This window comes from Euprymna scolopes, chromosome 18 (genome assembly GCF_053919585.1).
Source record: "Euprymna scolopes isolate OS-2025 chromosome 18, ASM5391958v1, whole genome shotgun sequence".
NCBI classification, from domain to species: domain Eukaryota; kingdom Metazoa; phylum Mollusca; class Cephalopoda; order Sepiida; family Sepiolidae; genus Euprymna; species Euprymna scolopes.
Window position 1 is genome coordinate 65,167,812 of NC_136499.1, and position 24,663 is coordinate 65,192,474.

At 30.2% G+C, this 24,663-nt stretch overlaps 1 protein-coding gene across 19 annotated transcripts in view; it reads right to left on the reverse strand.

Annotated features, from left to right (window-relative positions):
• Nucleotides 1-24,663, reverse strand: part of LOC145297646 (histone-lysine N-methyltransferase 2C-like) — a 276,096-nt gene that overhangs the window by 16,273 nt on the left and 235,160 nt on the right. For all 19 annotated transcript variants that reach the window (XM_080143768.1, XM_080143763.1, XM_080143779.1 and 16 more), the window contains 7 exons: nucleotides 19,816-20,056; nucleotides 17,708-18,240; nucleotides 14,723-14,868; nucleotides 11,178-11,762; nucleotides 10,108-10,200; nucleotides 2,148-2,260; nucleotides 862-1,105 (listed from right to left, as the gene is read on the reverse strand). In XM_080143768.1, coding sequence (XP_079999894.1) covers nucleotides 862-1,105; nucleotides 2,148-2,260; nucleotides 10,108-10,200; nucleotides 11,178-11,762; nucleotides 14,723-14,868; nucleotides 17,708-18,240; nucleotides 19,816-20,056 — 1,955 coding nt within the window. The remainder of the gene's footprint in view (nucleotides 1-861; nucleotides 1,106-2,147; nucleotides 2,261-10,107; nucleotides 10,201-11,177; nucleotides 11,763-14,722; nucleotides 14,869-17,707; nucleotides 18,241-19,815; nucleotides 20,057-24,663) is intronic.

Sequence of the window (24,663 nt, forward strand, 5' to 3'; positions counted from 1 at the left end):
TAATTCTGCATTTCGACTAATATAACATCCAGCTATAACCACTATAAACTATTTCCCCCACTCTATTTGTGCCTAAATCCAAACACAGATTCCATGAACAAAGCTTCTTTCCCAGAATTGCCTGCCTGTGGAACATTGTTCTGCTGGCCTGCTTCTTAGTTGAATACAACATGGTAGCTTTTAAATCCAATGTAAACAAGTTCCTGTTGAGTCATCCCCATAAATAATCAAATTCTACTCAATTTACACTATTAACGATTACTACACTATCACCTTACATTCATTAACTTTTATCCATTAAAAACAATTACTCATTTTGTTATCGCATTATTGCTAACACACCCATTGACCTCAATATACAGTAGTACACCTAATTGCCAGTGCAATTAGGGCCCTGTTGTATCGTAGCAATTACTTGTCTTAGGGGTTGAATCTTTTGGAACGAGCTACACTTATGAAATACTGAGGTTCCGCTCAAGCGAAAGCGTCAAAATAGATATATAGATAAAACAGAGTGACCCTTTTAATTATGTATTACTGTCATAAAGCTCTATTTAAAAGGACATCAAGTCCCTTGTGCAAGCTCTGTACTCTTGATTCAGCTTTGTTTCAATTCCAAGAATTCTTATTGATATATTGTAATTTATTTTTTACTATACTATGTACCATGCCTTTTTTGTTGACACATGTTTTATGGTTATTCCAAATCCTGTGAACTAAATCAGTTAATATTACCCATGCAAAATGAACCTTAAAAAAAAACACAAAAAAAAAGTATAATATATTTGTGTGAAGATAGGACTATTAAAAACAATTTAAAAAAAAAAAAAAAAAATCAAGAAAATTGGAGCCAAAACTTACCTTATCTTGGTAGAATACACATCCATCTTTAATAGCACAGCCGACATGATAAATATTAGAGCAACGAAATTTGAAACATCCAAGTGTCGCTCCATTTTTGTGGCAAATAGTGCATTCCAATGTGAGCCCTCTTCGATAGGACGTTTCAACATTGATCAAAGCACCATTTAATGTCTCGTAGACCTCATGAGACCACAAGGCACAATTCAGATGGGTCCATTTATCCACATCCAAGTTTAATAACCTACAAAAAATAAAGTTAAATTTCATGTTTATAATTATGACTGTAATACTCCCTACGTAAGAATCCCATAGTAAAGAGATGTTTGTCAAAAAGGGATGGTTAGAGACATCAGACATACAAATTAAATGCTAACTTCTTGCATAACACACAAACCTAATTTTGCATTGTATGACACATTCATTCTTAGGGTTAAGAAAAATGTATTTTGGGCAGGAAATAGTCATTCAAATCAAATAAAAAATAATTCTTTTATATTATTAAACGTCTTCTTTTTTTTTTTAAATAAATTTTATGATTTGTTTGTTTGTTTTTTATCCAAGACAATAAAGAGAGTGCTGATGAGCATTCTTTAACTTCATTGAATGTTGATATCACGGTTCTGATTGTTTTAAATGAGGACCTGTGACACAATGGATAGGGTAAGTTGGTGAAATTCAGTTGTAAAAGTGACATTCGTGGAGATTGAAAGTTCAATCTTTAGTAGTGACAACCCAAAAATACAATTGTGAATTACTTAGGACTTCTACCCAGTCATGACTGACAGAACAAGATCATACTATCCCTATGAATTAAATAAAGGGTTTTGTTCAAAATTCCGAGCAGATTCCAGAGTTTGACAGAAAGATTCCCAACTTTGACAAGGTACATCTGAAGAAATTCAAAGATCACATCAATCAAAACATTGTGCAAATAACACTCAAGATGAGAAAAGTAGTAATAATAATATTAATGTTGATATGTTTTCAAAAGGAAAAATTATTTTTTTTAAATAAATATTACAATTTTGGAGTAAATTTTGCTGTCAATATTAAGCTTAATTAATCCTTAAATTGTTAACAGCATAAGATGAGGAGTGGGGGAAGAGATTGTTGTAGAAGTCTTTAACTTTTGCAGGGTCAGATTTTTTTTCAGTCAAATCCCACATTTGCTAATGGTTTCTCTTTTCTTAACCATCTCATTCCCCACTGCACTTCTAAAAAGGTGTACACAACAAGAAACAAAATCTACAGAAACAAAATAGAAGAAAAAAGTCTTTATTTACCTAGCAGGTCCATTTGTAGATCCATCACCATAAGTATGACAAAAGGCACATTTTCGCAAATCTTCAAGCTTAGGATTTTGTGGCACAATTACACCAACAGAATCCCAATATTTCTGTAATTAAATAGAAATTCAATAAGAACATTTCTCTATAGAAAAAGCTGATTAAAGATTATCAATAAAATAAATTAGCCAATATGAAAACAATTGGAAGTAATCCTTGTTGAAAAATGACTTGAAAAATACTGGAAAGTATTATACTAAATAATAAAAAAAACATTCAATTCTTCATTATAAATCTTTGATTTAACAATATTTCTGAAATGGAGTATTGTTAGTTACATGTTTTTCCTCATCCTGATTAGAGAAAAACATCCCAAAATTGCAAGTGAATCTAAACGTGCATAAGCCACTTTCACCTGTTTGTTGAAAGTCAGCATTTTAGTAGTTGCACAGCCAGAAAATTAAGATTATGGTCATTTTATCAATGATAAAACTATAAACATTGTTGCGTTTTTTGGTATCAACAATTAAAAACCACAACTCACCATATTTACAGTGTTCAACTGAAAAAAAAACTCAAATACTATTTGAACATTGGATAACGGTGGAATAAATGCTGTAATAAACAGTATATTTAATTGCCGTTTTCTGGTTCAGAATTTATTAATATAACACTTAGCATGTGCTAGTTTTTGACCTTGAAGTAATATCTTTTACATCCTTACATTAAGTGGTTTCATGCCTCTTATGGAGTGATTTCCATGAAAAAAAAAAAAAAAATGTTGATGCTTCACTCTTTTGTACCTTTTCCAATGTTGACAAGGAGACAATCATCAGTTGCCTTTTTCAACATCTGCATTTTTTATGCTTAGTCTCTTATCTCACGGCCAAATTCAGCACCAAAATTGATACCAAAATAAGCAACATTTTCAGATTCATGTAGTCATCGACCATAAAAAACACTTTGGATATTTCAAGATAGTTCTACTAAAATAGTCACATTTTAAAAACTAAAACACTAAGTCTTCAAAATTCCACCATTTTGCTCAGAAAATGAATATTATTTCATGTTTTAATAAATAATAATCTACGTGATATATTTGAAGAGTTTTTAGGAAAGTAATGGTAAAAATGTTATAAACTGGCCATTTTGCATCAATTTTTTTTTTTTTAACCCTCACAGTGCTTAATCGCTTATTACCACACCCACATGAGGAATTTCACCATAAAATTTGGAAAATAATCAGAAAAGACATCAATCTTACTTATTGTTGGGATATGAAATAAACTGGTTTGTGTTTTTGTTGTCTTAAAAATACAACTTCAACATGATATGTCTCCAATCAATTTTTTTCTTAATATTTTTCATACCTCAACTAATAAGTAAAATAATGTTATTTTTATATGTTAAAATAATAATTCTATGTTAATTTCTATTTTGGTACCAGTAGTTTTTAATTAGGTTCTCTCCAAAATATTAGCCTGTTTTCAATGAATGGGTGTTTTTGTTTTACCGCATATCAACCCTTTTCAGGTTATTTAATGCCAAATCCAGTGATTTTAAAGAAAAAATTTTTAATAGAATATATTTGCTTATTTCAGGTCGGTTTCTATTTAACCCTTGATTCCAAATATATATAAATATCCAAACGTGCTAAATATTTGGAATCAAGTCTCCCCTTGCTGTTATTTCAGATCATTTGAAACCATAGCAGCAAGTTTTAAGTTTTAGGAGAAATATTAGATATTTTGTAATTCATATGCAAAACTAGGGGGACAAAATGACTATGATTGAAACATTGGTAAAGTTGCGATATCTTTCCACTCACAAAAAAATCCTTTAAAATTACCATTATTATAGTAGCAATACACACGAAAAAATTTAAATGGCTTAAAATATTTCAATATTGGCATATATAGAAAGAGCTTGATAAGCTAAGAAAGAATCTTAAAAAAAATTTTAAATCCAATTAAAATCAAGGAAGTTATGACTATTTTTATGCCCTGCGTGTTTGGATATTTTCCCCTCTTTAAGACCATATGCATTTTGTCACATTTTTTGCACTACTTTTTCAGTAAAAATGCTATATCTTTGTTAAACACACAAGACTACGCAATGAAATTGCCATATAAGTGTATTTTTGTGCAAGAAATCTGAATATGCTATTAAAAATCTCCAGAAATGAATGGTTTCCAAATAATCTGCAGTAAATGCACATAAATATGCTGCAATTGCTTAAAAATGCCATGTATTCATTAAAAGAAAAGAAGTTAGAGAGTTTAGTTGTAATGAATTTTATGTGCCAAATACTGAAATCGAAATCTAGGATTGGTTAAAAATGAATATATTGCAATATTTCTTTGGTATTATTGTAGATTAATACCTTCTGTTACCTCTCCCCATCTGACCACCTCTCCAAAATATGTGATTCTACCTTTATAGACAATTGCATGTGAACAACTTGAAAAACTTTAATAAAAGATAACCAAAAATTATTTTAGAATTTAATGTAAAATGATTTCCCATTTTGAATCATTTGAGCGTTTTAGGGCAGTTACCCCCCCCCTTTTCCTATGATAGATAAATCCTGGGTGTTTTTGTTTGTTTTCTAAAAGGTGATTATGTGTGGTTTTAAGAGGGTCTTTGTGCAATTATGAGAAGGTGGGGAGGTTGCCACTCTGACTTTTGGTTAATGATAGGGCTAAGGAAAATTATGTGTGAACATCCTGAAGACTTGATAGAAACAAAACCAATTTTAGAATATAGAGTGGGGGTTGGTTTCACATAAATGTAAAATAATTCACCATTTCAAGACGATCCTAGCGTTTTAGGACAGTTGATCAATTTAGGGGGGGGGGGGGGGGGAATTAATCATGCGCACTTTTCTTTAAACGTTTTTTTATGCTTTTTTGTTTTCGTTTATATGAGCTCACAGAGGAAGTTTGTTTAGTGGGAAGCTCTGCCACTTGTACTTAGCGTTATTGTTAAGGCTAAAGGTTTTAGGAGGAGGCTTGCCACTCGTACCTAGGATTAGACATAGAATTAAGCGAGTTTTTTTTTTTTTTAAAGAGTGTTTGATACCCATTGTGAAACTTTACAAGAATTATGACAAACAGACAAAAATAAATGTTATTTAAAAAGTGACATCCCTCTAACAGAAAACATGATGCTTGGAAAAATATCAAGTATTTAAATTCTATTTAAATATAAAAAAAGAAACAAGTTTTTGCTAAAGCTGACAAATTGTTAAAAATTTTGAATTAATGTTATTTTGATTTTTAATTACATTTCATGTCTTTCTACCGTTGTTATTTTTTAACTGAGCACCTACAAATATTTAAATATTGATTATTTGTTTTTTTATTTTATTTTTTTTTTTTTAATAATCGGGTAGATTAGTTTCCATTCGATAATATTTCACTGAAAACATTTTTTAAGGGACGAAAATTAGAAGTGTGTGTACCGTTCGTACACGTGAACCAAAACATTTCACATTTTCGCTTGTTAAAATATTTTTAAATTTACTACTACCCAATTTTTAAAAATATTTGTATGGTTGATAACAAAATAGCTCTAACTAAACATGTAAGAATTTTTATTTATAACCAGATTTTCAATTGAAAAAAAAAATCGATCTGGAATAAAATAAACAAAAACAAACATCTGTTTACGCCATGTTATCGCTGCTGCTGCTGTCTGCTAGTATCACTAATACTACAGAAGTCTTGCTTCAAATTCATAACGATTTTTTCAGATATTATGTTTTTAAATTGCTATGTACCACTAGAGAAAACACTGTCCAATCATCTTTTTAACGAATAAACATAGTAAAAAGATTGTTTTATTTAATAGTGAGTGTCCGAAGAAAATTTCTTTCAAAACTTTCAATACTCATCATTTTGAAATCTTTTTTTTAACACAACAAAAAAACGAGTGGTCAAATGAATTTCGGACACTCAAAATTATTAAAAATTACATCTCTTTTGGCTAATTTCCAGAATTAACAGAAACACGGTACAAATGTTTAGAAATCCGGGGAGGTTGTTACAAAATCTTACCGAAAATGCTGTTTTATGATGTTCACATTTTTATCACTTTATTTGCTTAAAACTCTAAAAATATATAATGTATGTTATTATTTACTAATTCATTTGAAAGTATATTCATTTCCGAACAAAATGGTAGTATTTTGAAGACTTAAAGTGCTTTGGTTTTTAAAATATGACTATTTTAGCAGAAACCCCTTGAAATCTGTGATTATCCAAAGCGTTTTAACGACCATGTGTATTGCTAATTATAGATTTTTGAAAACAAAAATAGCAGTTGAAATCCCAGGAAACAAGTAGTTTTCAAGATGTAGATATTGTAGTTTTAAAAAGTGAGGGATTATTTTTCTATATTAATTTAACATAAAATGAACTCTCACTTTATAGACAATTTTTTTTTTTTGGGGGGGGGGGAGTATTTGGTAATTGTGGTCTGGTAGACTAACATAAAACCTACCTTAAACTTGTTTATTTAGGTATGCTGAAAACGAATATCACATTAAAATTTTCCGTAAATTAGTATTTTTCCGGGTATCAAGCAATGTAATTCTTTATGTTATAAGTGGTGCAATATTTTTGCTTAATACCTGGAAAAATACTTATTTGTGGAAAATTTAAATGCAATATTCGTTTTCAGCACACCCAAAAACCTATAGAAAACAAGGTTTTTAAGGCAGGTTTTGCGTTGGTTTACTAGGCCACAATAAACACCACCCCTTAAAACACACACACACAAACCCACACCCTAAAAAGCTGGCCATAAAGTGGGTGGTGCTAATTTTATGTAAAGTTAATATACAAAAGTGATCCCCTACTTTTTGAAACAATAATGTGCAACCTTAAGGGCAAATGTCACATAGCTCACTACACAGTTTAGGCCATTACCTTTCCAACAAGCCTTCATTTGTTAAATTCTGATCAATAGTTGCCGAAATTTCGAACTTATAAAATTGCCTATATATATATATATATATATATATAGGCAATTTTATAAGTTCGAAATATATATATATATATATATATATATATATATATATATATATATATATATATATATACATACATACACAAAGCCAAATTCAATACCGAAATGCTCATATCTTTACATTAAATTTATATGTAAAACTAATTCTCCACTAATTGTTTTTGCCAAGGTTTCAGGCTATTCACACATAACTGCTCCTAGCCCTACCACTAACTTAAAGACCCAGTGGCAAGCCTCTTCTTCCTACAAAGACCATCTTAAAGTCCCACAAAATTGTCTATAAAACAACAAAAAGAAACAGAATTTATTTCCCATAGAATAAAATGGTTAACTGCCTTAAAACATTAAAATCTAAGATTAATCTACAATACAAAAGAAATCTTGCAATAAAACACTTCTAGTATTGGATTTCAGTTTTTTGTACATAAAATGCATTACAATTCAACTGAGTTTAACTTTTTTTAATCAATACATGGAATTTTTATAGTATTGCAACAAATTTATGTGCATTTACTGCAGATTACTTGGAAACTATTTACTTCTGAGGATTTTCAATGTCATATTTGGATTCTTTGCGCAAAAGCACTTATATGGAAGATTTCATTACTTAATCTTGTGTTTTAACAAATATATTACTGAAAAAGTTGTGTAAAAAATGTGACAAAACTCATATAGTTTTAAAGAGAGAAAAATATCCAACATGTGAGGCACAAAAATAGTCATAATTTCCTTAATTTTTACAAATTAAAAATTTTTTAATTAATGTATGCCATTATTGAGATATTTTAAGCATTTCAATTTTTTCATTTGTATTGCTAGTTTATTTGCTAATTTTCTAATATACAGTCCCTTTTGCCTGCAAAATGGGTTTTCTTCATCATCGTATTGGGCAAGTTGCCCAGATAAAATTGACTCTTTCCCTCCACGGGTTTCTATCTTCCATGGCCTTAGAAAGATTTTCAAGTTGTAAGCCAGTGTCTTCTGTCAATTTTGTGTATGTCACGATAAGTCTTCCTACTTTAGCAGTTCTGTGTTTAGGATTCCATAGTACCACATCACTAACAACTTCATCTTTTCTGTCCTGCATATTGTGTTTATTCTCTTATTACTTAAGAGATCCTCGGCAATCAATAATACAGACAGCTAATGATTGGGTGCGTTTTCCAGTTTAAGTTTAACACTGTCCGGAGCATTCTAGTGTAAGTTCTATCCCACTTCCTTTTAAGTATTTTACAGAGAGTCCATATTGATGAACTATAAAGCAGCACTGTCTCTGCTACGGCTCTAAAAATGCTTTTCTTGATCTGTTTCAAGAGAGCAGATTTCCATATAACTTTCAGCCGATTAAGTGCACTCCAAGTCTTGGCTATTCTGACAGACATCTTTTTCGGTGGATGTGATGTGGTTGCCAAGATATTCAAAATCATCTACTTGTTTGAGAGTTGTTCTGTGTAGTGTTTTAATTGGGCCAGTTTAGTGTAAGGACATCTATTCTGTTTTTAGTTACGTTGTATGCAGTCCAATCATAACAGCTGTGTCTTCCAGGATATGTAGCAACTTTTGTGCATTAGCGTTGTCATCAGCTAACAAAACAAGATCATCAGTGTAATCAACATAAGTAATCTTCTTTGCTGGATATCGTCTGCTTTTTGATGGAGACAATGTTAGGCCATATTTCCCATATTGATCGATAGTGTTTTAGTACGTAATTGAGACAGATCTCAAATAAGAATGGAGCCAGAATATCATTGTAGTACGCCAGCTTTTATTTCAAAGAATTCAGTGTCACCATCTAGAGAGCACACCATGGTTTCAGTATTCTTATATAGGATCATTATGGCTGAAACAATTTCTTTAGGTATACCATATGTCAACAAAATATTTCATCCTTTCTCTATGAACCAAATCAAAAGCTTTCGAAAAATCTACAACAGTTGGTGATTGTTGCTTTCTTGTACTCCTTCAATGATTCTTCAAACAGTCAAAATTTGGGTTTCTTTATTATTCCCAAATAACTTTATTTTGTATCAAAACTATTAATTATATCTCTTAATTTAATTTTTTTTTTTTTTTACATGTTTTGCTAATTCATGCAAATTAGTTTAATGTTCCAAATAAAAATATTTCTTTGTAGAAATCAATGTCACAACTGACACCAAATATTGTAAAACTAATTTGGCATTTTATACAATTCATAGCATTTAATATTTGCATCAGACATCATCATGTTTGACTTAACATCCGTTTTACATACTAACAGGTGTTGGATGGCTTTTAGAAATTGATTTCTGAATAAGTTTTTATTTATTCCTTTTTTCAAGGCTATCCTTATCAATCCCTCCTTGAACTTCAGCTGCTTACCAACTTTGCTACCTCAACTGTTCTACCCCAAGAATTCTCATCCATTCTTTCAACATGACCATACCATCAAAGTTTCCTGTTTTGTACATATATTCTGACACTATCCAGATTTAATCTTCCTCTGAGGTTTTTCAGACTCACATTACATATACATTGTATCATTCTCATATCTATTTTTATTTTACAAAGTTTTAAAAAATCCAAAAGGGCATTTGATGTGCTCTTTAGCCTTAGTAGTCAATCACCTAGAGATGGTGTTTCAATAAAAACACTCATTCACCATCACCTCACTGAGTTAGCATCAGGCAGGGCATACAACCTATAAGTCTCATCTCAATTAAGGAACTGACTTCCAAAAACAGAAGAAAAAAAATTGGTTGGATTTCAGACACTGCCATCCTTCTATGCTGTAAAGAAATGCATATCCAATATCCAATAAAATACACTTCAACACATTAAAAAAAATAAACAAAGCTGTTAACATATGCTTATCTTGAAATACGTACAACAAAAGAATAAACATTTTGCCTACTAAATGAATTACGAAAGAAACATTCAATCTTACCGGGTCAAGTTCCTCTCTGGTTTGTAATTCTAATGTTCCAAACAGGATGTCCCATTTTCGCCATCGGACATCTTTCCATTTTTTGATGGCAGGCTGGAGAAAAACAAAAAAATAAAAAGCAAGGTTATTGTAAAACGTATTGATTTTGCTTTTTGATAAATACAAATGGAACTATTAATAACTTATAATTATGCATTTGTTTATGTTATAGTATATAATATATTTATTTAGGGTGAACTCTGAAACTAATTAACCAATCATTATGACTTTTGGAAAACGGTTGTTAGGCAAGGATAAATAATGTGGACTATATTTAGTTCAATGTAGTTTTGTGTAAATGGAATCAAGGAGGACTGGAAATCTTTAATTCATTTTTAGATATCACAGAGTTTGATCAAGTTTTAACTATAGCCATTAGATATGAATTAATAAATGTTCCTAAAATTTCAATTTTTTAAAATAATTTAATGGATTTTTCAACATGATATGGACACAAACTCACTAAAAATTTTCATGTTCACAATTTGTATAAAATTTTATCCAATTAAGCAAAATTTATTCAGCTTCTATTTCTTCTTAAAACTTTTCAAGATTAAGCTGCAAATGAATCTAATTCAAGTATATGGATTTTGATAAAATTGAAATAAGAATTTTAGACATAAAGTTTAATAACATAACTATGTTGATTTCAATCTTCATAAAAGATCATAAAATATTAGAAATCTGTTCTGTAAATTAATTTTAGCAGAATACTTGAATATATACCAGAATATATTTCATTTGAAAAAAGGAGTCTTTCTGGTTTTCGACAAAATGAATTTTCCATTATTTGGCCAATATTTAAAAAAAAATGTAATAATCACCATATTAATAATGTGATATCTGTTCAAACTTTTTGCTGAACTCTGTTAAATATTATTTAAAGTGGCTGTGAAGAACCATTTGTAAATTAACAAAATGTGTCGGAGCTACTCTCCCTCAAGAAAATTCTTCATGAATCTGAATGAACTGAAAAATTTGCCAAAATGAAAATCAAAATTAAATGCTGTTTTCAATTGACTCCTACTTACTACAGGTGTTGGTGTAGCTGGTGAATCTGATGAAGGATTTTGTGAATCAACACTGGGACTGTCACTCCCATGTCTTCGCTTGCCACACACTTTGCTTGCATCTTCAATCTTTAACTGTAAGGTGGAACTGGCATCTGTACAGGTGGTGACTGATGATGATGTTGATGATGATGATGTCGTTACTGTGGTTACACTGGCGACAGTAGTGCTCAAAGTCACAGTAGTAGTTACAACTGAGACTGCCGTAGTGCTTGAGGTTGATGTGGTGGTGGTGGTAGTGGTGGTAGGTGATGGTGTGGCTGTCGTGGATGATGAAGAGATGGAAGGTGGAGATGGAACTGCTGCTGCGGCGGTTGTTGTTGTAGTGGTGGTAGTAGAAGAGGAGGAGGAGGATGACGATGATAATGATTGTGCAGTTGACGTCAGCGTTGCTGAGGTCGTCTGTGGTTGATCAGCTAGTGCACTTTTGTGTTCAATGATATCTCCAACTTCTTTGGTTTCTTCCGGCAGAGCAGACCGATGTGTGATAGCAAACTGAAGATAGCAGTTCATACTGCAGAATGTTACTTCCTCATCTTCAGAGTCCTGCAGAGAAAGAGGCAACAAATGTATTAAGCAAACATAACAAAAACCATGTTGATATAATAATACTAGGTACAGGCATTAATGGTGGAAAACTGATGAGGGCGGACATAGTTTTCAAAGTCAGTTTATCATTTTCTTTTTGTGGGTTTCCGATTACTTTTTAATTGTATTTGAAACATTAAAGCCTAAAGTTAACTTCCAAACAGAAAAAAATATTTGTATGCGTGAAAAAAAAAAAAAAAAAAAGTTATGACGAAAAATGTTTTCATGGCAACATTCGGAAACTGACAAGTTCAATTAAATTTTGAAGTTAAATAAATTCATTGTAAACATCACTTGAAAGATAAATATTAGTTTTCTGGGACTATTTCAAAGATAATTAGTAAAGTCATAAGATATTGAATTAAATAAGAAAAAAATTTAAAAAACACCTTGTTTGTATAAAAAAAAAAAAGTAGCTTAATTAGCCCCCAAAAGTGAAAGGTTCTGGCTTTGCACAATCAAAACAAACAAAAAGGAGTCTAGCATGAGTTCTACAAAAGCCTAAAATGCCAGAAAGTCAAAAGGTTGTCTGAAAATGATATCGGGTGGTTGAAGGGAGTGAGTGGGTGCAAAACCGACTGTTTTTTTTCCCATCAGTTGTGCATCCGTACATTCCTATCGTGAACATTTGTAAATTGTGACCATTTTTTTTTTTATTTTATTTAATTATTTTTGTGTATTCCTGCTTTAAAATCTTTTTATTTTTCAAGATTATATAAAAAATTATGTTACGTTAAAGATAACACGTTCATTCATGCAAGGAAAATATTAGAATTTTACATATAAAAATTATGCAAAAGATATAATTTAATAAAAGAAAAAAAATTTTTTCATTGTGTGTGAAAATATTAAATAAACAATGCTTAATTCAATGATAATATTGTTAGTTTGAGAAATTAATTTTTCCTGGAGTTATATAGATTTCGTTAATATGGACTTTAGGGGCTTTTTTCGTAATATTGCTGTAAAAAAATTAAATTTTTTTTTATTGTTACAATTTACGATGCTTTATTTCCATAAAAACGGCAAAAATAAATTCATTTTTTTTTTTTTTTTTTTTTTTACTATTGAAAACCATAACTTTAGTAAAGGTGTTTTTTGTTTAAACAAAACTAGCGGGACCTTTGGAAATTCCACAGGGGACTCATTCATATTGATTTTGGCATTCTGTAGATGTTCAGTGTAAATGGAGACACTGCTATTATTGTAGCTCTTTTGTTAAAACCGCAAAAGTATTTATCTAAGCTAGCAGGAACACCCTGCGTAGCCCAGTAATAAAGTACGCTTAAATATGATATTTTAATTCTTGCAGATTTTGTATATATTATTATAGAGTTAATGTTCCATCGATGTTTATATATTATAAAGTTGCGAAGTTAAAAATCGTTTTTGGAGTATTCTGTCGAACAATAAATTTCCTTGTAAATTTTAATTTACAGTTTTGATTTCTTTTCATATATATATATATATATATATATATATATATATATATATATATATATATATGCTGTGTGTGTGTTTTTGTGAGTGAGTTCATTTCCTATGAATTCTGAAATGGTGCGGCCAATTTTTTTTTTTATTTCACACAAATGTACTGTATGTGTCTGGGAGTGTTCTTAGGTTTTGTATCAAAAAATCAATAACTGAAAAAATCCAATTAAAGAAGGAACAATCCAATTTTGAACAAATTTAACACTCTTATAAAAGCATGACATCACAAGTGCATTTAAGAAGTTTTTTAACTGCCTAAGCAGAAAAGGCCCAAAGTATAAAATCAACAGTAGGTTCTTTGATAAGACAAGAATATTCTAAGTGAATGTTTCTGTTAAGAACACAATTGAAACAAATAGAACACAATCAAACCATGATACTTGACTTTTGCATTTTAAACTTTGATTCAAGTGATTTTAATAAAAATATTTTTATAAAATCAACAGTAGGTCTTTTTTCACAAAACAGATGTGCTCGAAGTGAATGTTTCTGTTTAAGGCACAACTGAACCATGATACTTGATTTTTGCATTTAAAACTTTAATTCAAGTGATTATATAAAAATTTTATAAAATCAACAATAAGTTCTCTACAGTGTATGGAAAACTACAATGTATTATTGTGGAGCTTCCTCCTGGTGCACTACAGTGGGTCCCCAACTACAGCAGACAATCAATTTGATCCTTATTCAATCCTGGGCAAGGTGGGTCTTCCTGCTTATGGGTGTGTGTGTGTGTGTGTGTGTGTGTGTGTGTGTATAAAACAAAAATCTGTTTTCATTTATAGTTAAAATGAGATTACTTAAAATAAGAGATGCCCAAAGAGGCAGAATATATAAAGTTATTTTGGTGTTTAATGTAGACACTGTATTGAATGAAAATATTTCATTGAATTATCAGCTCAAGATAAAAAAAATCTTTTTTTTTTTTAACCAATTGGAAAGTTTGGATTTCAAGTCTCGGAGCGAATCCCAAACAATATAAAACAATCAGTCAAAATGATGCTTGCTAAGCAGAACTACCAACTCCCATCTATTTTAGTCTGCAAACCATCGAGAGGAAATCAATAACCATTGACTGTTAACTTCAATGACATTGACTCACACATGCATTCGTCTGTTCATAAAAAACTACTTCAGACAAATACTTGCTCTACAATCTTTTGTATGCAGTAACTTTTTTTTTATTGAAACATCTCCAATACAATATTTCTTCTCGTTTGAATAAAGATATTTTTAGTTAAATTTGTTTATTCATTTGCATCTACAGTATTTCGCAGTTGAAAAGTACCTCAATCAGTAAAATGATTTAGCTTGAACAAAAAAATATACAAATGTCATTGAAAACACAAATTAAAAAAATTATTCCAAATGGTAAATGTATATTAGTGCAGCTTTTATTGCTAAAAAAAAAAAAAACTTTGTCTTACCTGTTCTTCTTTTGTAATAAATGGTAATTCTGTTTTTTTCTTGCGGATTCCTGGACTCAAAACAGCCCAATCGCAATGTCGACAGAACTTTGATTTAGATTTAACCATTGACTGTATTGACTGGATATTTACAGCTTCTTCCTTATCTAAAAGAGAAAATAAATACCATAAAAACTGAATTAAAAGATTTATTTCATTTACTTACATACATATCTACTTTCTTATACTCTCTTACTTTGATAAATAAAATTTTTAAATTCATCAAGGACAACCTTAAGACTTGCATTCCTCCTTTTCCAAGTGTAAAACTAATTTTAACATAGTAATTAATCTGGTCCCCATTTATTGACTATCAAAAGAAATCTATGGACTAGCAATCAGAATGTTCCCAAACTAACTCGGTCACACAAAGAATATTTACTTAAATGATTATTTTTATTCATTTTTTTATGTAAAGTATTTGAACTACTTTTGAAAATATAAAAATACATAAAAACCTCCCAAATAATGATTTCAAACAAAAAGGCGAAATCTGACTTGAAAACAAGCAGCAACTATTTTTCAGAATCAAGATGGTACCATAAGCTGACATTAATAAGATCAAGAAATTTACTTGAATTTTTTTTAAAAAGCAAATGCATAAAAGAAGAGTCATTTTGAATTAAACCTATGAATAAAATAATATATTTACAGTATAAAGATATGAAAAAGTTGCTTTTTTTGATATTGGTGACTAAATTTTTTGTTGTTGCGTTTATATTGGTTAGTTCATTTAAAAGTTGTTTTATTTTTAACTTTGATTTACTCCAAAAAACATACTGGCCACCGACACGCAGGAGACTACTGAGTATTAGGAGCTAGATTTAGTGAGGACACCAAGTGAGTAATTGTTCAGTAAGATGTTTGTACATATAGCACTTAAATTTTTACATGTTAGTACAGTCAGGTAAACAGGGAGTAGAGAAGAAATTTTCATGACAAATAGTTTGAGATAAAATCTATTAGAGTAGAAAGCCCTATGGTATTTTGAAGACATCCAAAATAATGGTATTTAGCTGTTTGGTTGCTTGTGTATTTGCAAAGAATTGCATCTTTTATCAATTTTTCTTTCAGACATCATACAATTTTATGTCCATTCCCAAGATAAAGAATAAAGGAAACATCCAAAATACGAATGTTGGTATATTAGCATCAAAGCAATATTTACAGGATGTCAGCAGATCTATACAATTGGAAGATCTGAATGATTTGCTTTTATTATTTTTCTAAAATGTACACAACAATTTTTATATCTATAAAAATGAAAATGTGTGTGTGTGTACATTTCCCTACCAAATAACTCTGTAAATTTTCAGTCTAGAGACTCAAGATTTGACATAAGGAGTATTGAGATTTTGGGAAAATCTTTTTCATCGATTTTCAGACAGAAATTTGGCTGTCAAGGGATCAAAGTTCAACGATTTGACCTTTAAAAACTCTACCAAATTCCTGTCAATTTGGGGTCTAAACACTTGAAATTTTAAATGTAGGTTATTTGGACATGGATCAAACTTTAATTTGATTAGAGCCCCAAAAAATTAATGTTAAGGAGTCATAATTGGAGTCAAAGTTAAAAACAATTTGACCCCTGCGGCCTCTACTAAATTAATCAGCCAATTTCTGGCCTAAACATTTGAAATATTACATAAAGGGTATTCAGAAATAAGGCAAGCTTTTTAATCGGTTGGAGTCAAAAATTTGAGCTGCCAAGAGGTCAAAGTTCAAAAGATTTGACCTTTGCAGTGTCTAGCAACTACTTAACCAAATTTGTGGTCTAAACATTTGAAATTTATACACAACGGGTATTCAGACATGCAGCAAGTATTTTAATCAGTTTTGGGGTCAAAATTTGGCTGCCAAAAAGTCAAAGTTGAAAAAGTTGACCTTTGCAGATTCTACCAAATTCCTCCACCAATTTTGGGTCTAAACACTCAAAATTTTAGATGTAGGTAACTTGGACATGAATAAATTTTTTTTATTTTCATTTGAGACCAAAATAATAAATGCTAAGGGGTCAAAATTGAGGTCAAAGTTTTTAAAAAAAAATTGACCTCTGCGGTCTCTACGAAATTACTTAGACAAATTTTGGTCTAAACATTTGAAATCTTACATAAAATGTATTCACACATAGGGCAAGTTACGAACAGTACATAGGGCCCGAGCAAAGCCAGTAACATATAAAATTATGTTCAAAGTAATAAAATTTATTTTTAATTATTTATTCATACATTTATTTATATTTTTTTTATCTTTATATATACACCTTTGTAGTATTGACACATTAGTTCACATTAATGTTGTGCCTAGTCATGCCTTTAGCAAGTACTTCAGTATAACCTGCTAATTCACGTGCGTTGACAACAGTATAATCACTCACTGTACAGAAGTTCTATTCTCAATCATGTGGCAAAGCTCCACCATGAGAGTAGAGAGCATACAATTAAAAAAAAAGTATATGGATCAGGATGAGAGAGGGATAAAATCATTTGTCTGAGTAGTGATTTGTATGTTTTACCCCTAGTCCATGGATAAAAAAATCCAACATGTACATGACATCAGATGTCCTTGTGTGAAAAAAACAATCCACAAAATGTATCAAAATCTTTTGGGTTTTTTAAAGATGAGTAAAATTAATACAATTTCGTCACTGGAATATCAATACATGTTGTCTATATACTTCACAATGTAGAATACTGTTCATACATCTAGAAATACATGTGACAAAAACTGGGAGATACATAAATGATTTCTAAATCATATCTGTAACAAGACATGTAAAAAAAAAAAATCTGGGATGCTGTACCAATTGGAGAGTGCAATCTTGTAAGGATGACTTTCTACTGTAAAGAAATTGCAATCGTCACACACACACATAAGAAAAAATATTATTTTATATAATTGAAACACACATGAGAATTATTTAAGCAAATTAATATCTATACGTACGCGTCATATTGAATTTCAGTACTTCTGGTGAAGGAGTCTCGCTGATTTCATAAGGAGGTACTGCTATCTTTAATAGATCAGCAATTGCAGAGATGACTCCCCCTATGTCTTCTTCTGCATTTGCTTTTAGGGTCAATGTAACAGAAACTTGTTGAGTGAGATTCTTGAATGGACGAGCAAGACTGGAAGAGAGCGTAGGCATTTTGGCTGATAAACTGTCCTTGCTGACTAGTTTATTACCAAATTCTGAATAAGAATGTGCCTTCTCTCCCAAACAAAAGTCAGACCAGCTTGGACCAAGCTCCATCTCTTTCTTGCACACAATTCTTGTATCAGAATCCAATGGAGATTTGTCTTCCTCCTTGACTGGAGTAAGACTCGGACGAACAGGAATCGGTTGAACGAGAGGGAGAATAGGTGAAGATGTGTCCCGAATTGCTGGATCAATGGGACGAAGAGCTGGAAAGTCATCCTTTTCAAGAACATTTTCTGGCGAAGATGAGGAAATAATAGTATCTGGGCTATCACTGGATCTAAAGAGAAGAAAATATATTTAAAATGTGAAAAATGCAAATTTCAATGTTACAATAGATCAAAATTATATACAAATTGTTCCCTTTCTAGTTTAATACTAAATTTCATTGATATCCAATTGATTTTTGATGAGTGGATACCCTATACTAATTAAGAAAAGAAAATATGTTATAAGAACATGCAATATAATTATATTGTCAGATTGAATGCACCAAATCAAAGATGTTATATATTGCACAATCTCATCTTTGTTGTTATCATGACATCTAGTACTTGATTGAGTCTTTTAAAGCTGGACTACCATATATGGTCTAAACTTTATTTTACCTGTTGCCATGTGTTTGACAGCTTTTAGAAATTGACAATTAACATAACTCTGAACAAGTCTTTATTTATCCTTCTATCTTTCAAGTCCATCCTTATTATTTCCTCCTACATTTTCCTTGGCCTTTCCGTACCAACTGACCCAAACACCTCAACTGTTCTATATCTATTACTAAAGAACTTCTCTAAATTGAAAGGATTTTTTTTCTCCACCTAGAAATTGTTATGCTAAAATATCAAAACAATGATTTTTTTTCTTTTCTGAATGAAACTCAAAATCAATTCATGATATCTTTTATAAATTGGCATGGTGAAAGAAAGGAATAGAAAAAGACAGACTTTTAAGTATTTCTTTCCACATATATTCACAACTTGTTTCAATAATTTCTATTTACTTGCCTCCTCACGACAAGAGTTAGACACAAGGTCAGTTTTTAATGTGAAGAAAAGTCAACAACACCCCCCCCCCTCAAAAAAAAAAAAAAAAAAAAACCCTGGATTGGAACAAAAATTAAAAGTGCCCCAGTCTAGAAAGATTCCAGTCCAAGTTCATTCCTTGCTCTCCTATGAAAAAAGTATCAAAAATAAAGAAAAAATCTTTATTTGTAATAGTAAGAAAATATTCAGCAAAAATAATGTAAATTTACCAAGTAGTTTTTTTTTTTTTTTAAATAAAAATCCAATTTTATGGCTAAACCATGATCTTGACATCATTTTGTAGGATTCATAGGATGAGGATTCAAAATAATTAAAACTTTTGTAATCTGTTAAAAATTTATTCTTAACATTTGGTATTGGAAAAAACTCAAATTCAATTAAAAATTATTTTCTTTATTAAAATAAAATTTATTGATCAATTTATGTGATTTGTGGTGTACAAGGGGGGGGGGTTACTAGCACCAAGATTTCTCCTTCACTGACTGACGAAATAAATAATGAGGTTAGTCGATTCTCTTCATGATTTCTTTGTTCATTTCCATTCATACATTCCTCACTAATTCTAATTACACATCTTTGGAAGTTTCAAAGAACATGCACATAGAAATTAACTATTATGTAACAACTATATTCAACCTTTAATATAAGACAATATGGGTATAAGTGTTGTAAAAAGGATGGGGTGAAGGGAATACTAGACATAAGTTTATATAAATAGAAAAAGTGCCTTTAGATTATCTTATTGAACATGGCTGATATCTCAAGCATACATATATATCATTAAAAAAAAAAAAAAAAGAAATGAAGTTCACCTGGATGGATGATCAAGTCTGGGCTCAATGAGTGGTGGAGGCGGCAATACAGGATTATATTTCGGATAGTTCAGTCCCACAACTGAATTATTTCCCGACTGCAACCAATCGCTAGTTTTATCTGAAGAGACGGAACCACAACTGCTGCTTGATGTGGAAACACATACTCCAGGCGTTACTGCTGAAGCCGCCATCATTTGATCTGTGGTAAGGTGATATCTTTGTTGCTCTGTAACAGGAGCTGTAAATTATTCAACATTATTTAAGTGTCCACACAAAAACAACAATCTTAAAATAAAAACAAATTCTTTTTTGTTCTCCAAAGAACTGCAACCACACTTGAGGCGAAAAATCACCAAACTTGTTAGAAACCACAGTGCTGTTAGTAAGACAACAAAATGCAGAATCAAAATCCACTTGACACATTTCACTTTCATATCACACAATTCAGGGCCCAAACAACAAAACGAAATTCAAACAAGATTATATTCATAAATCCTTAATTAGATGTCATTTCAAATGAGACTCAATGATTTGAGATTTGGTTCTGTTCATTTTATTACATATCAGCCTTTATTGATTTATCTAATATTAAAACATAATTAGCTATTGTATACAATTTATTGAATACAAGTTGTTATTTTACTCATAGTTTTAGAGGTGGAGTATTTCAGATTCATACCTTTCCCCAATGTCATGCATAAATGAAGACAATATATCCAATAGGATTCAAATTCTTTTTAGCCGATTCCATAATCAACATCGGTATCTATTATATCATGCATACAACCCAACGAGTAAATCAAGTTTATATGTTGTACCATAAGAGGTTGGGGGTCTTTTCTGTTCATTTATGAAAGCATTATGTAAACTATCTCTTTGATATTTATGCTGAATTTAGTTTAGATCTAAACAAAGTTTATCATTAAAATAACTTTGTTATATGTTCATAAGGAATCTACGTAGGTTGATTTAATTGTATTTATTTAATGCTATTTTGCTGATTTCAACAGAAATGACACAAAAATAATATATTCTCACAAAAATAGTTCCTTATTAACTTTTAACTGTCAAATTAAAGAAATTTTAGTTTATGATCATTCTAAAAATAAACAAATGAAGCATTTTATCCATCTCGCATGTATTCGAGAGAATACATGTAATAAACAGCTACTTATAAATAAAATAAAGTTAATTTTTTGCACGTCTTTTACAAACAAAATGGGAATACACCTAAATAATGTAATATTTTCCAAATAATTGTCCAAGTAAATTTGATAAATGAGCTGAATTTGACTTACTAATATTTTAGAATAATCTTTTTTTTTTTCCTGTCAGAAGAAGAAAATGGAAAAAGCAATTGTTTTGAAACCATGTTAGAGTAGAAGAGTTAATACAAAGTTGGGGAATAAATTAACAGCAGTTAGAAAAATCCAAGATAACATTAGAAATAAGATTAAAAATATAATTCTGCATAAACAAAATATTGAAATAAAAACCTAAAACCAAGAAATGTTTAAACTAGTATCCCTGGCATTTAAAAACAAAAAATTGTCATATAAACCAGATAGACTTCATAATGCAGTGAAAAAAATAAAATGTTACTTCTTTACCTAGGTAAACTTATAAGATATTAATGCTAATAATAATGTTCGCATGTTTCTTTGCAGTGAATGTATTTATGTACATGTTTAGAATTATCATTTTCAAGATATAAAATTCAAACACTAATTCAAATTTTTACTGTAAATCAAATATTTATGCATAAACTAATAGTTACATTTTATTTTTTGTTAATTACAACTGAAAGTTTTTTTTTGCTTTGCTTTCCTTTTAATATTTTTGAAAAAAATGATTAGCATCCTTCAAATGTTAATTTCTCCAATGCCACTTCGTATTCAATATTAGTAACAAGAGATAACCTTGCAATATTCATATAAACACTCATAAAGTGTCTTCTGTTGAGAAGACACAAAACGAAATTTAATGGTTTTATAATGTTACCTGTTTACTTGTTACTGGGGTAGTAATATGCTTTTGGAGTTTGCCAAAAATATAAAAATTATGAGCCGATATACGGGTGTAGGTATTTGATTGATTAGGTTTTATCAGATGAACTACAAAGCAGATTTCGAGTGAGACATCAGTTGCAATTTAAACATTAGTTTGGAAGCATAATAATGGAGGGTCCTGTTAGATAGGAGTGTTTAGATCTGTACGATGATGGTCGAACTAAAAAGAACACTTACTTAAAGAAGGCAGATCTATCTAGAGTTGAAGAAAATCTATTCAAAAGTAAAAATGTTATTTTTCTTCATACATGTACCAGCTAATCAGAGAAAAGTATTGCACATGTCTGGCCAGAAAGAAGAGCAGCAAATAAAATTTAAGGGGTATATGTAAACACAAAAAAAAATGTTTTTATTTTTTTTAACTATTTAGAGAAAATGCTTGACTGGCAATAATGATTTCTTCATTTCATTGCTAAAACCAAATTCTATCTTGCATACAAGTCAGCAACATCAACCTCCTAAAGTTCAACTAAGTTCATAAAAGCCTAGTAACCTAGTAATGTCAAAATTACCCAGTCTCTGATGAAAATTCATGAAAATTATCCATGGTTCTCTGATCGTTTGCTTCTGCATTATGGCAAACATGGACACGTCATGCGTTAAATTGCAAATCCATGAAGTGAGAATAACCACATGTGATCCATATTCCAGATATTTAACATGCAATCATATGCAGAGAAGTTTTTGTTATAATTCTATATTTCAAGCACCATTTCCTACCACTTTGAAATAAGTTAAAAGCAAAAACTTGTTCAAATAAACATCATTATGAGTATTGTCGGTTTTGTTCTGGTATATATGATTATTATTATTTCACTATTCAAACAAGCATTTTTCTTATTTACTTGCTTCCCCATCAGAGGAAAGTTAACACACAAGGTTGGTTTTTAATGTGGGGAAAATCTAGCTCTCTAAAATAGGACACTCTAGATTGGAACAAAAACAAAAATTACCTTCAATCAATAAGAACTTCTTCACTAACTGAAAACAAAACAGACTAAGGTATCCCAAACAAAAAGCATTGTTTTCGGATTTCTTTATTATTTGAACATGTATACACTATGCTGACCTTTGTGTCAGATTCTCCAACTCAATCATAATTAGTCGGTTTGTTTGTTTTTTTTCCTTTTAATAATGAAACAATTAGTTGCATAGCACAAAGATATAATTGATCCAAATAATCAATGTCGCAGTAATTGTATTCATTTTCAATTATTAATGAAATTGTGAGAAATGCTTTTTACTTTAATAGTTATAGTTTTTAAATTATTTGATTTGTATTGTTTTTTTTTTCAAGGCACGATGTTAGCTGGTGTAAACCAAATTTCAAAACATGTAAATTTTTAATTTTTTTTTTTTTTACACATTTAGTATTATTCTTTCAAACTATAGATGTACAAAGAATTATGACAAAAATATAAGAATGTGAAAACATGGAAATAAATAATTTTCAGGAATTTGGTTTTAATTTTTTTTTAAAATAACATTTTATTCATTATTTATAAATTTTACTCAGTTCACTTATACAGAGGATCTTGAGGAAGGTCTCATTAACCAAAATGTAGGAGATATGAGCTATAAAATAATTTCTTCTTTTTAATATTTACAAACTTTAAGATAATCAAATATCTAGATTAGATGAAATATTTAATAAGGATTAGATTTTAGAATACACATAAAAATAGAACAATCATAAAACATTTTTTTTTAATTCATCAAAATACAAATTAGACATTTTTTAAGCTTGAATAATAAACATGTTTGATAATTGTTTGCAAGTAGAAATTGATGGCTTAATATGGGGGGACCACAAACAATTTTGAGAATTAACAGCTGAAAAAATTCTTTAGTTTAGTTATATTGATGTTTCAGTCAATTTGTATAAATGCAACTCAGTGTTCAACATATTTTAGAATCATACCATCATAAAAAGCTAGATTTTTTCGTTTTTGTTTTCAAATTGACCAATTTATATGGTTATTACAGGTTTCAGCCATATTCTTCGTCCTTGCAATAGGCTACAACAAAGCAGAATAATGGTCACTATTTTGATGTTTGATTTTCATAGCTTCTCTAATTTTGGAAAGTATTTAACATTGAAAACTAGGTGTATCATACCTGATGTTGCCTTGGATATATTTTATTTTCAATTTTATTCCCCCAATAATATTGTTTTGTTTTCTTAATTCTTTTGTTTTTAAATGAGATTTTGTTTCAATACCAATTATTACAGTATCATTTGGTCATCTATATATTAATACGATAGCATGTGTGTTATTTTCTGTGTCATGCTTACATCTGGGTCATTTAATTGTTATGTATTTCCATTTCTTGTCATAAATAACTTTACCAAGAATTCTTCATAAGTTTTGGTTTTTATTATAGCTGAGGGTACTTAAGTCATCTATTTTTTTTAATAAATAAGTTTATCAAAAATTCTTTACAAATTTTGGTTTCAGTTATAATTGATGGCACTCAAGTAATCTTTTTTTTTATGAATAATTTTATCAAGAATTTTTCATAAGTTTTGGTTCCGGCTTCAATTATGGCTGAAGCAACGTTTGTATATATATATATATAGTCATCCACATACAGTACTGTTTCGCTGTTTCACAGCTCATCAGTGCGGCTAGACAGGCAACTACCTCAAGCCAGGATTGAAACCCGACCGTCTGTACGACAGTCAAGGCTCCTAACCATTACGCTATTGGTGGCTGCTGAACGAGTAGTGAATTTAACGATGTTTTGATATTGTCCGAAATAACTCCGCTCGATT